Source organism: Gorilla gorilla, chromosome 18, assembly GCF_029281585.2.
Source record: "Gorilla gorilla gorilla isolate KB3781 chromosome 18, NHGRI_mGorGor1-v2.1_pri, whole genome shotgun sequence".
Lineage (NCBI taxonomy): Eukaryota > Metazoa > Chordata > Mammalia > Primates > Hominidae > Gorilla > Gorilla gorilla.
This window is the reverse complement of record NC_073242.2, coordinates 100467080-100480376: the sequence shown is the minus strand read 5'-3', so window position 1 is coordinate 100480376 and position 13297 is coordinate 100467080. Positions and strand designations below refer to the sequence as shown.

The following is a 13297-nucleotide window of genomic DNA, read 5'->3' as shown; positions in this document are numbered from 1 at the left end:
AAACTCTCTTCTCTTCCAGTAGGTATTTTGCTTTCCTTTCACTCCTCAGAGCTATTTTTCTAAATGGGATTGCTTTTCACATGAACTGTGTGTGTCCTGCAGTGTGTGGGGCCTGCTGGGGAAGACTTACGGGGAGTGGAGATTTTCCACAGCCCCTTACCTGGTGATGCCAACGCTGTGTTAGTTCCTAGTGGCATCGTGACTTAGTCTTCCTACATTAAAAAAAAAAAAAAAAGTCTTATATTGTTGCTCACCATTTTAAATACTTCCAGAAGAGTAAATCCCAAGGGTGTAGAGCTGAACAGAACATCCCTAAATGGAATCCTCTCAACACCTGCCTCGTCTTTTCCAGCCTGGATACCCACTATTACCACTTTAAGTTGATCAACAAGGGACGTCGGATCCAACAGTTGTTCTGGATGAATGATAGCTTCCGACCCCAGGCCAAGCTGAGTAAGAAGGGCCTGGTTAAGAAGGGACATGCTCATGTCCAACCCCAGCCCAGTGGCTCTCAGGAGCCCAGGGATCCACAGAGCCCCGTGTTTCATCTCCACCCCGCCAGCATGGAGCTGTACCCAGGCCAGGCAATTGATGTGATACTCGAAGGCTATTCTGCTACTCCCAGGGTAAGGGGACAGCACATTTGGAAGCTATTGTTTTTTCCTAAATAAATCTCTACTGTATCTATTTCTTAGGAAAGTCCCTTGACATTTATCTGAGAAAGGATATGGTTTCTCAAGGATTGTGTACAATCCTGAGTTACCATGGTAGCATCCGTTGCTTTCGGGGTGCAGCTCTGCTCAGTCTTCGATTTGTTTCTGTAGCTACTGTGAACTCAATCTTAAAGGAGGTTCTCATGCCCAGGGTCCACAGTGACCAGCCAGCAAGTCTCTGGTAGAAAAACATCCAGTTTTTAGCCAAAGCAAATTCTCCTGTTAACACTTAGCAGGATGAATTTAATATTCATTCAAAAAGGGTGTTTATATTGACACTCTGGGCTGCCTCTCCTATTCAGGTATTGGGACATCCCTGTTCCTTTCTTTCCAGCCTGACTGCAACTCACATTTCAAAACATCTTCTTTTTATGCATTAATAAAAGAGCCACATTTATCTTCAGCAACTCTGATTCCCTGCTTTTATTTACATGATCTCCATACACTCTACGTAAAACATTTCAGTAGATCCAAATCATGTGTGTTTCTTTATCCCTATTCTCTCACAGAGTGTGGAAACCATTAAAAACCTAAAGGAAAGGCTTTCAAAGTCACTTAAGAGTCTCTCCCTCCCAACAAAATGCAGACCTTGTAGATGAGAAATGGTGCTTGCTTAAGATCCTGCTTGTGTTGCCAAATTTGGAGGTGATACTGACTTTTCCCCACATTAAATAGGAATCAAAAAGAACTTTGTCTCCCAGTAGACACAGCTGGAAAGCTAGTCCCTTGCTTAGCTTCTCTAGGGTCACAGATTCCACTTTATTTCATTAGATTATTTCTTCATAGAGCATTTTCAGGTAAAACGCATCCTCAATTCAAAAAAAGGGGGGGTTATCTCTCATTGTGGAAAAGGTAATGTGTTCCTTCTCTCTGTTATTCAGGTGATCAGCCAACTTTTATTGTGTGTATACCATGTGACAAATACTGTGCTAGGCACTGAGGATGCAAAGATGAATAGAACACAGGCCCTTATCTCAAGACACTGACAGCTGTTGGAAGAGCATATTTATAATGTGGTTATCAAGAGTTGTCCATATTTTTGAAGGCATTAATTCTGAGCTGCTGGGGGACTAAACTCAGCTTAAGCTTTACTAAAAGCATCCCTGAATGTTCTTCTAAATCATGCTACATAATTGAGAAGAGACTGGAATGCATTAACATCCCTAACCTGAGCACTCTTCTATATAACCTATTCATGCTGTAAATTCACTTTTAATCCTTTCTGCTTTATAAAAATCTAGGCTTTCTGAGTCCAAAGAAATATTAATTCCTAATGCATGATTTTTAAATGTTTAAGTATAAAAGGCAAAAATTTGGCCGGGCATGGTTGCTCACGCCTGTAATCCCAGCACTTTGGGAGGCCGAGGTGGGTGGGTCACCTGAGGTCGGGAGTTCGAGACCAGCCTGACCAACATGGAGAAACCCCGTGTCTACTAAAAATACAAAATTAGCCAGGTGTGGTGGCACATGCCTGTAATCGCAGCTACTTGGGAGGCTGAGGCAGGAGAATCGCTTGAACCGGGGAGGCAGAGGTTGCAGTGAGCTGAGATTGCACCATTGCACTCCAGCCTGGGTGACAAGAGCAAACTCCATCTGGAAAAAAAAAGGAAGAAAAAGACAAAAACTTTCCAACTATAGTTTTCAATAGTTTATTAAGAAATCATATAACCACCTTTGAACTATAAGCCCCGTGAAAGATTTTATCTGTCTTGTTCATCAATGTTTTTACTCCCAGCACCCAACACAGCTCCTAATGCATAATCATAATATAACTATACATATGTATATAGAACTGAATGTAAATCAACTGCCTCAGGGCAGTCAGAAATAAATACAGAATCCATCAAGGCCATGTGTAACTAACAAAAACATAATCATGTGACAAAGAGCAGTCCCTGAAACGTGCTGTTCAGAAAAGTGTGCTCTTCCTTGTGTCCCCAGGCAGGTAGTCGGAAATCCATTTTCTCTCAGTGGGTAAATAAGTATTCTGAGTAAGTATTAAGTTATAGTTGTTCCCCAAATGCTGGCTTATCTCATTGGCAGATAGTGAAAGAGAAGCTGGTGTGCCACGCCATCATCGGGGCACAGAAGGGGAAGAGCTTGGTGATGGCTGTGAACATCACCTGTGAGTTCGTCGCACCTCTTATCCAGCTCTCCACCAAGCAGCTCATCTACCGACTGGAGAAGGTCAGTGAGGTGTGCTGGCGAGGGCTAGGTGCTTCGACTAGGGTCAGCATGTTTACATTTTCATTTTGAAAGCTGAATTAATGGGCATCCTTTTCCACCCATTACTCAGCCCATGTTTTTTAAGCTTCAGAGGCCAGTACACATTCAACTAAAAATTCTGAATCTAAACCTACAATCCTTTGACATGTAAGTTACTGTGGAAATTCTATTTCCATCATTCCTGATGTCTAAGACCTAAGGAAGTGGTATTCCAGTGCACTGAATATGCATTTTAGTCAATCATCTTACTTTAATCAGGTAAAATAAACCCAAGGCAGAGGAAGGATTGGAGTAGAATTATTGATAATTATAATTATCAGTAAGAGTATCTACCACTGATTGATTAGTACGTGCTAGACATGGAGCCATGTTCATTACGTACATTTACCGAGCAGTCCCTCACAACAACCGTATGCAGCAGGTTCTGTTATCACACGAGGAAATGATGTGTGATGTGATGCATACGAGGAAACTGAGATACAGGTTAAGCTGGAGAATAATCAACTTAAAGTATTAGATTCACACTCTTTAACTTAAATGGCTCTACGTAAGGGTAGACAGTAAATGTCAGAGTCAGGGGACAAGGGAGAAAAGGTAGTGGCTGCTGCTCAGGGCGGGGGGTCAGGATAGTGAAGAGATGGGGTGGAGAAGATATCACAATGGGCTTGACCTGCCCCTAGATAGGCTTCCATCCAGAATTAATTACCATTCAAGACATGTAAGGAATGTCTGTTCTGAGTTGGGGATTGAGCTGGTACTGGAAATCTAGTGAACCAGACAAACATAACCAAAGCTAAGCTGGTTGACTTTAAACAAATTATTAAAATTTAATTGTTGAAGTCACCATTATAAACATTGCTATTAAGAAGAGGTGCAAGGTGCTGGGAGGGCATGTATTAGGAGACATGATCTTGTTCGTCCATGTGGTCATGAATGGCTTTCTTGAGCAAGTGCCTCAAGTTGAGACTACAAGTAAAAATAGAAGCTAGTCTGGTGACAAGGGAGAGGGAGAGAATTGTAGGCAGAGGGACTAGCTCACACAAAGGGCTCGAGTTAGGAAAGGCCACCTTGGACAGAGAATGTGCCAAGGATGGCAAAAGTCCATCAGGAGATGTGCAGTCTGCCTGGAAGGCATTATCTGAACTTTGGGTTTTGTTCTGGATGGCCATTGGAGGGCTTCCAGGAAGGGAGTGACATGGTCAGATTCACTGAAACCATCATGCTGGCCGCTGACTGGAATGTTTATTAAGACCTATCATGTGCTAGGCACAGTGTTGGGGGCTAGAGATACAACAGTGAGAACAGTCCTCCCTGATAAATTTCACAGCCTGCTGGGAAGACCAAGCATTAAGTAAGTCACTGCCCCACAGTGTGATCTTTGCTGTCACACAAAAACATTGGGTGTGGCAGTGCCTAACCAGTCATGAGGTATCAACTGGGGTTCCTTTCATTACCTGGAGGTTTGCAGAAGAATGTTCAAGACCATTTATTTTGGTAGTGGATTCCATCATATTTTGTTCATTAAAACAAATTAGTATCTGTTGATTATCACCATGGGAAAGATGTTCTGCTAGGAGATGAAAAAAAGAGCTTGTGGTCCAGTAGGAGAGGTGAGAGGTACAAGTTCAATTCAAATCAACAAGTAACTTTTGAGCAGGTGTATCGGTCACCTACAATATATAAGGCAGAAAAGACACAGCAAAGACCATGGTTTATCAGTCTCAGGAAACTTACACAGGAACAGAAAACCAAACACTGCGTGTTCTCACTCATAAGTGAGAGTTGAACAGTGAGAATACGTGGACACAGGGAGGGGAACATCACACACTGGGGCCTGTCGTGGGGTCAGGGGCAAGAGGAGGGAGAGCATTAGGACAAATACCTAATGCATGTGGGGCTTAAAACCTAGATGATGGGTTGATAGGTGCAGCAAACCACCATGGCACATGTATACCCATATAACAAACCTGCACGTTCTGCACATGTATCCCAGGACTTAAAATAAAATAAAATAAAATATCCATGGCTTGGCTTAATAGATGAGTGGGGAAGGTGGACATTGTTAGTTTAGCTTCCCGTCACTGAAACCCAAGCTAAACCCGAAGCCAACAAGCTCCATGAGACATGTAAAAGGAAAATACGACAAGAGTTCCTGCTACAGGTATTAAGCTTTATTGCTCTATTTTAAATTCTTCATTTTTAAGTAATCAGGAAAGATATTTATTGGCTCAGCTGCACTGAAGTTGGTGGCATTGTATTTTCCCTGAATGCCATTATTGGGAGAAAACTCAGTGAATATTTACTGAATAGCTATTCTGGGCAAGACGTAATATATGTTAAATATGCAGCCTAGTTTCTTATTAGATTTCTCTAAGCCCATAAACACTAATAAAAATGTGTGGGTAGTGCTCTTTTTCTTCTCTTTATATCCTTATGCCTTTTGGGGGGGGCATGTTTTTATTTAAATGTCTACTGTTTGAATTTATTACTAGATTAAAATATGTACATATTTGGAATATGGCGGTAACTTCTTATTCAATCAAAAAGTAAATTGAGCTACAGTTCCCTGCTTATTTTTTTCCACCCTTCTCTCCTTCCCCACAAAGATGAGAAGTTTGAAATCTGTCCTATTACTTTATTTTTCATTTTCATTTCCTGCTCACATTTAATCCACATCAGGGACAATGAAGAAATGCAACTTCATTACCCAGCATATGCAAGAGACTTGTTAGGTCTCGGTATTCAGATTTAATTGTATAACATCCAATTATCTGTTCTGTCTCCCTGATTTCAGCTCAAGGGCAGTGGATCTGATTTGGTACATTAGAATATAATGGTACCAACCCTGTCTATGGGAAGAATTTTTCTATAGCTGTTTCCTCAGATTTGGTCTACTTTATAACTATCGTACCATTCATAAGCCACGGAGAAGAAACCACATCTCTGTGGGATTGAAAAGGTCAATTGAAACTAGCAGCCATTTTTCTTCATGAAGTTCCAGCAGCACATTCTGTCTGCTGATATTTGGGGAGACGAACAACTCAAAGAGAAGGGGTCATTTTAAAATAGAATGGCCTCTCTGTGCTTGACTCCTTCTCATCAGTAGCCTCTAAATGGCCTCTTGCCAAAACCAACCAAGTGTGGCTTCTGTACTTCAAAGCCATCTGCAGTGACATAGCAGCCTTCAGGGAAGGTCACTGGGTGGACAGTTCTCCATGCAGCCTTAGTAGGGCCCAGAGTACTACTTCATCCCTCCCTAAACCATAGTATACAACCCGCAGAGGCAAGGTGAGTCCGCTTCCATGCTACCCCATATTAGAGGGAGGGAAACAAAGGCTGGTATCTCATGGTAAACTCCAGACCTAATCCCTAAAGTCACCCTGGGAGTGCACAGGGAGACTCATAGAGTACAACCAAGGCATGAGGCTCAAGCCAAGGGACACTGGTCACCTGAGCTCACCCAGGAACCACAATGGAAGGAAGACTGTGCTAGGCATAGAACTGGAAGACAGAGTCATATCAAAGTATGAAATTAGGAGGGCTTAACTGATATTGGCACAAAGAGAAAAGGCAAATGAAAACAAGGAGGCCTAGGAAAGACAGACTAGAGTTGTCGGAAGACCCAGGGGATGATTGGAGGGAGGTTCTTTTTGGAGGCCAAAGATTGAGGCTCCTGGTCACCCACTGATGATACTAAAGAACCCTCTTTCTAGGGAATACAAGAAATAATGTGGCCCCAACATCAGAATGAGAAAAATCCAGTCTGGCCAGAAACTCTCAACTCGAGATTCATTTCCGATGCCTTCTCTAGTTGAAAAATTAAATCTGGGCCAGGTGCGGTGGCTCACACCTGTAATCCCAGCACTTTGGGAGGCTGAGGCGGGTGGATCATGAGGTCAAGATATCGAGACCATCCTGGCCAACATAGTGAAACCCCATCTCTACAAAAAATACAAAAATTAGCTGGGCATGGTGGCACGTGCCTGTAATCCCAGCTACTTGGGAGGCTGAGGCAAGAGAATCACTTGTACTCGAGAGGCAGAGGTTGCAGTGAGCTGAGATCACACCACTGCATTCCAGCCTGGGCGACAGAGCAAGACTATCTCAAAAAAAAAAAAAAGAAAAATTAAATCTAATGTATCTAACAGAGTAAAAGGATACTTCTAAATCAACTCTCCTGGTATTATCAGGAAAAGTTTACAGGAAATAGGTCTGATCATTTGTCAGTATAACAAGATATATGCAAATCAGGTATTTTAAGCCTGGAAAAATATTATACAAGGGAAAAATGTTTTATTCATTATAATGATAGCTATATTTATGCATAAGATATAACTAACTTTTTAGACTTTGTCTTATGGCACTGTGGAAGGCACTATAATAATAGTTCTATCCAGAAGCATGGCTTCTGTAGGTTTTCTCAATTAGGCACCAAGGGGGTAAAAAAATCTAATCTGTGTTGTCTGGGTTATGTAGGTCCACTTTTCAGTAGTCCACTATACATCATTCCACATGATTTATCTTTTTTGTTTTTCCTTGAGACTGAGTCCTACTCTATCACCCAGGCTGGAGTACAGTGGTGTGATCTCGACTCAGTGCCACCTCTGCCTCCTGGGTTCAAGTGACCTTCATGCCTCAGCCTCCCAAGTAGCTGGGATTACAGGTGCCTGCCACCATGACTGGCTAATTTTTGTATTTTTAGTAGAGACGGGGTTTCACCATGTTGGCCAGGCTGGTCTCAAACTCCTGACCTCAAGTAATCCACTGGCCTTGGCCTCCCAAAGTGCTGGGATTACAGGCATGAGCCTCTGCGCCCAGCCTCCACATGATTAATCTAAAGTTCTACAAGGGAGAAAAATGTATGTATACATCTACATATATATGCATATATATGTACACACACACACACAAAGAAAAAGAAAGATCGCTAAATTTGTTCTAAACAATGAACCTGAGACTTGTTGCTAAAAGCTTACTGTATTTACCATAAGTTGATTTGTTTCCTCTTTTTCTGTTTTTTGCAGAAACCTAACAGTATCCTGAAACCTGATTACCAGCCCTTGGCCATAAAGAACATTTCCACCCTGCCCGTGAACTTGTTGCTGTCAACATCTGGACCCTTCTTTATATGTGAGACTGATAAATCCCTGCTGCCGGCAACTCCTGAGGTACCTTAATAGGGGGCTGTTCTGGCAAGCTGTCTGGGGTGGGGCGGGGTGTGATAAAGGAAGAGAAGAGTAATGATACACCACCCAACTTCAGCTCAGAAAGATGTAAAGGATCCAGGAAGCAAACAGGGAAGACTACAGAAAATTTAAAATGAGTGGTAAATCAGATGGAGAAACTGAGGCCCAGTATTTTGCCCAAGGTCTCACAGCTAGTAAGTGGCAGAACCAGGATTTGGACCTAACTACTCTGGCTCCAGAGCCTTTAATCTTAGGAGTTAATATCCCTTGTATACGAAACATTTCTTCAAGTCTTTTTTGAGAAAAAATTCAAATATGGTGTTTTTTAGAAAATAATGTAGTCTAATTCCATTTTTGTAAAATCCTGTTATTCCTCTCTCACATCTGGACTAACATCTACCAAATGATAACTCTGAGAAATAATGTATTGTGAAATTTGGGATAAATTTCTCGTTTCTTCTTTGTGCTTTTATATATAATGTAAATTTTTGTATCATTTCTACAAAACAATAATGTCATTTTCCTGAAAAAAAAAAAAAAAGTTAAGTCAATCTTCAAAACATTTAATCACCAAGCATGGTGATACCGAGTGCTACAGATGCCATGATCTACAAGGGTGGGTCCTAACTTATGCCCAGCCCCTTGTGCCAGTGGTAAGATTAAAGGCCAAGTGGCTGGCCTGGCTTTCAGCTGGGATTAGGCCAATGCTGAAGAGTCATTACTCTCTCTCTGACTGTTGAATCAGGTGAGTGGCTTTATCAACCGAAACCATCTAATCATGTCATTAAATGCACAGTTAAATACCAGAATCGTTTAAGCCCAGTGGAAAGATGAGGTGCACTGAAAACAGATTCATTCCTGTGTCCATTCTTCCCAACTGCCTTAGGGCACTTGCTGCAAAACCACGAGGTGGCTTTCATGCCCATTAAATGTGGGAATTGAGCAATGCCTAAAAAAGCCAACTCATAGCCAGCCTTTCTACGGGAAGGTGTTACTGCAGACACTGGCATCAAGGAACACATAGGGATTGGAATCAAAGACAGAAAAGAACAAATAAAATGTACTGAACAAACACTGTTCAGCTCTGGACTGTCATTTTAAGTTGAATAGAAAACAGCAGAAAGTGGATGACACTGTGCTTAAAAGTTAGGATTGCTGACATTAGAAAAGAAATTAAATTACCTAATCTGTGCCTTTCTGGGTCACTCTCTACAGAGCCCCCCACCCCCACCCCCACCCCCCAGTGCTTTAGAAAACCCTTTTAAAATTTCTTAAGCAAAGAATTTTTCCCACTTGCCTAAGGGCATTTCACAACCAAATTTATTTTTAGTTAAGAATATTTTATAATAGTTATTCATTGTAGACTTTTCCTTTACAACTCCTCAATTCTTATAACCCCACACAACACTTATCAAAATCTCTTCCTTTAAATAATTCCAGATTTTCCTTGCTTTCATTTTCAACTAATAAAATGTGTATCCATATACATAAGTGTCTATACTTAGATGTACTAGCTGTTTACATATGAATGTGTATGTGTATGTTTTTCATACTAATATGTGTGTTTATATGTGTATGCACAAATATGCATGTATCTGTGTGTGCATAAATACATGTAATGTGTATGTGTAAATACCTGGCTGTCCTGTTTCATGTACCAGGGTGGAAATGCATAGTACAAAAGTTAGTAATTTCCCCATTATCTTGTTTGTAGCCTATTAAACTGGAAATTGATGAAGAAAAAAACCTGCTGATCAAGTTTGACCCCTCCTACAGAAATGATCTGAACAACTGGGTGGCAGAAGAAATTCTAGCAATTAAGTATGTGGAACACCCTCAGATAGACAGCCTGGACCTGCGTGGAGAAGTGCATTACCCCAACCTCAGCTTTGAGACAATGGAGCTGGATTTTGGCTGCATCCTGAACGATACTGAGCTCATTCGCTACGTTACCATCACCAACTGCAGCCCGTTGGTTGTGAAGTTTCGCTGGTTCTTCTTGGTGAATGATGAGGAAAATCAGATAAGGTACCCCCAGCACAGAACTCTCACAGAACTCTGCTTTTCATTTGTTTTCTCTATCAGGCTTTTCATGGGGTTTTCTGTATTCCATGTACTGGCCATTCATGAATATTTTCCGTTTTGACCACTAATTATTGACAGAATTAACAAGGAGCTTAAAATCACGATCCATCCTCGATTTCCTAACAGGAAACATAGATAAAACATCTTTGAAAGTCCCAATCACCACCGAATTAACAAAGCAATATCCATAAGCCCACTTTAAATTTGAGTCTAGTGATAAGATCATTAGAAATTCATCACTAAAAAATAAAGTCTTTGTAGAATTGTTTAAATTATTATTTTATTGTGGTAATATATATACAACTTAACAAATTTTTAAGTGTACAATACAATATTATTGACTATAAGTAAACCAGATTTCTAGAACTTATCTTGCTGCACTGAAACTTTATGCCTGTTGCCCATTCTCCTTTCTCCCCAGCCCCCGCAACCACCATTCTACTCTTTGATTTTATTAATTTAACTATTTTAGGTACCTCATATAAGTGGAATCATGCAGTATATTAGTCTTTTTCACATGGTTATAAAGAACTGCCTGAGAATGAGTAATTTATGAAGAAAAAAGTTTTAATTGACTCACAGTTCTACATAGCTGGGGAGGCCTCAGGAAATTTACAATCATGGCAGAAGGTGAAGGGGAAGCAAGGCATATCTTTCATGATGGCAGGAGAGACAGCAAGTGAGAGGGGAACTGCCAAACACTTTTTTTTTTTTTTTTGAGACAGAGTTTCGCTCTTGTCGCCCAGGCTGGAGTGCAATGGCGCTATCTGGGCTCACTGCAACCTCTGCCTCCCAGGTTCAAGCGATTCCCCTGCCTCAGCCTCCCAAGTAGCTGGGATTACAGGTGCCTGCCACCAGGCCTGGCAATTTTTTTTTTTTTTTTTTTTTGTATTTTTAGTAGAGATGGGGTTTCACCATGTTGGCCAGGCTGGTCTCGAACTCTTGACCTCAGGTAATCCGCCCGCCTCGGCCTGCCAAGGTGCTGGGATTACAGGTGTGGGCCACCGTACCCAGCCCTGCGAAACACTTTTAAACCATCAGATCTCATGAGAACTCATTCACAATCACGAGAACAGCATGGGGGAAACCACCTGCGTGATCCAATCACCTCTCATTAGGTCCCGCCCTCAGCATGTGGGGAACACATTTTGAGATGAGATTTGGATGAGGACAGAGAGCCAAACCACGTCATGCAGTATCTTCCTGTGACTGGCTTATTTCATTGAGCATAATGTCCTCAAGGTTCATCCATATCATTACATATTGCAAAATTTCCTTCTTTTTTAAGTTTGAACAAAATTCTAGCCCCTTGTATGTATATAACAAATTTTCTTTATCCATCCACTGTTGATGGACATTTAGCTTTTTTCTACATCTTGGCTATTGTGAATATTGCTGCAATGAACATGAGAGTGCTAATATCACTTTGAGATTCTGATTTCAATTCTTGGATAAATACCCAGAAGTGGGATTGCAGAATCACATGGTAGCTTTATTTTTAGTTTTTTAAGGAACTTCCATACTGTTTTTCACAGTGGGTGCACCATTTTGCATTCCCAGTAACAGTGCACCAGGGTTTCAGTTTCTCCGCATCCTCACCAACACTTGTCTATTGTTTCTTTAGTAACAGCCATCCTAACAGGTATGAGGTGATATCTCATTGGGGTTTTTATTTGAATTTGCCTGGTATTTAATGACGTTGAGCATCTTTTCTATACCTGTTGTCATTTGTAGATCTTCTCTGGAGAAATGTCTATTTAAGTCCTTAGCCCATTTTTAAATTAGGTATTAGTGGTTTTTTGCTATTGAGTTGGAGTTCTTATGTATTTTGGAGATTAACCCCTTATCAGATACATGGTTTGCAAATATTTTCTCCCTTTCCATAGGTTGAATTTTCACTCTATTCTTTCTTTTGCTGCGCAGAAGCTTGTTAGTTTGATGTGGTCATACTTGTTTACTTTTGGTTTTGTTGCTGCAGAATTTTCTTGAAAAGCATTTCAAACTCAAAGCACAGACTGAGTAGGACCCTACATTGAGTATGTGCAGCACTGAGCTCCATGTTGCCTGTTTTACATATTTCAATGGGTTTCTGTTCTGGTTCGTTTATGTATATGTATAGACATACACATAATTATAAAATAGTGGGAGGCAGTGATTGCTGCATTTTCTTCTTAGTTGGCAACCAGGACTAATGGGCTTTGTATATTTCCTTATTGGATGTTGTGACACTCAGTTGTTGGCATGTGAATATTGGACGGCCATTCTTAACTGAGGAAACGTCATGTTGTTTCCTTAGGGGCTTGTCAGTGCTTCCTGTCCATAATCCTCATCTTATGTATGACAGTCACCCTCTTCTCTCCTGCACTTGTTACCACGGTAACGATGGCTCGCTCTGAATGTTTTCCGTAGACATCTAACGATGACCTAGCGAAGCACTGAAGCCGGCAGCCGGTCCTGGGCCTGAGCATTGGAGTCTGCTCATTAAGTGCCAGGGACTGTTTGGGTTTGGAATGAAATTCTGTAGATGGTGAACATTTAACATAATTATGGAAAAATCAGCCAACCCGACCTAATGCACTTCAAATACCAGATTTTGTGAAGTGATTCTGATGTAACATAGCTAAATGAGTTTATTCCATCTGGGAGCAAGGACATGCTTCATTTATTTTTTTATTTTTGAGAGGCTACTTTCATAATTAAAGTGATGAACTTTTGAAAATGTACTTGGCCACTACTGAAGATGATACACTTAATTTTTCATTGGTTTAAGCATTTATTTAACCGTTTTTCTCTTTCTTCAGCATCTTCCTATCTCTTAATATTGAGCCTCTGCTTATAACTTGTTTGTTCATTCATTTACTCAATCAGAGAGTCAGTCAGAAAACATTTGATAAGTGATTATTGTGAGCCACATATTGAGCAATCAGCAATATAAAAGTGAACAAGACGTGACCCTTGTCCTCAGGCTAGTGGAGAAAGCAGACATGTACCAAAGTGGACATGTGGCCATGCTGGGCTCTGTGGGTGGGAGGCCTGTGCCCAGAGAAGTCAGAAAAGGCTGCACTGAGGAGCCACAATTAAATGTTC

At 41.1% G+C, this 13297-nt stretch overlaps 1 protein-coding gene across 4 annotated transcripts in view; it reads left to right on the top strand.

The window, feature by feature from the left end:
- HYDIN (HYDIN axonemal central pair apparatus protein) overlaps window positions 1–13297 on the top strand; it is a 421455-nt gene that overhangs the window by 202762 nt on the left and 205396 nt on the right. For 3 of the 4 annotated variants that reach the window (XM_055366388.2, XM_055366390.1, XM_055366389.2), the window contains exons 20-23: window positions 353–626; window positions 2757–2900; window positions 7964–8107; window positions 9840–10153. In XM_055366388.2, coding sequence (XP_055222363.2) covers window positions 353–626; window positions 2757–2900; window positions 7964–8107; window positions 9840–10153 — 876 coding nt within the window. Of the gene's footprint in view, window positions 1–352; window positions 627–2756; window positions 2901–7963; window positions 8108–9839; window positions 10630–13297 lie in introns of those variants that run through there. The other variant, XM_055366391.2, reaches the window with a different exon arrangement.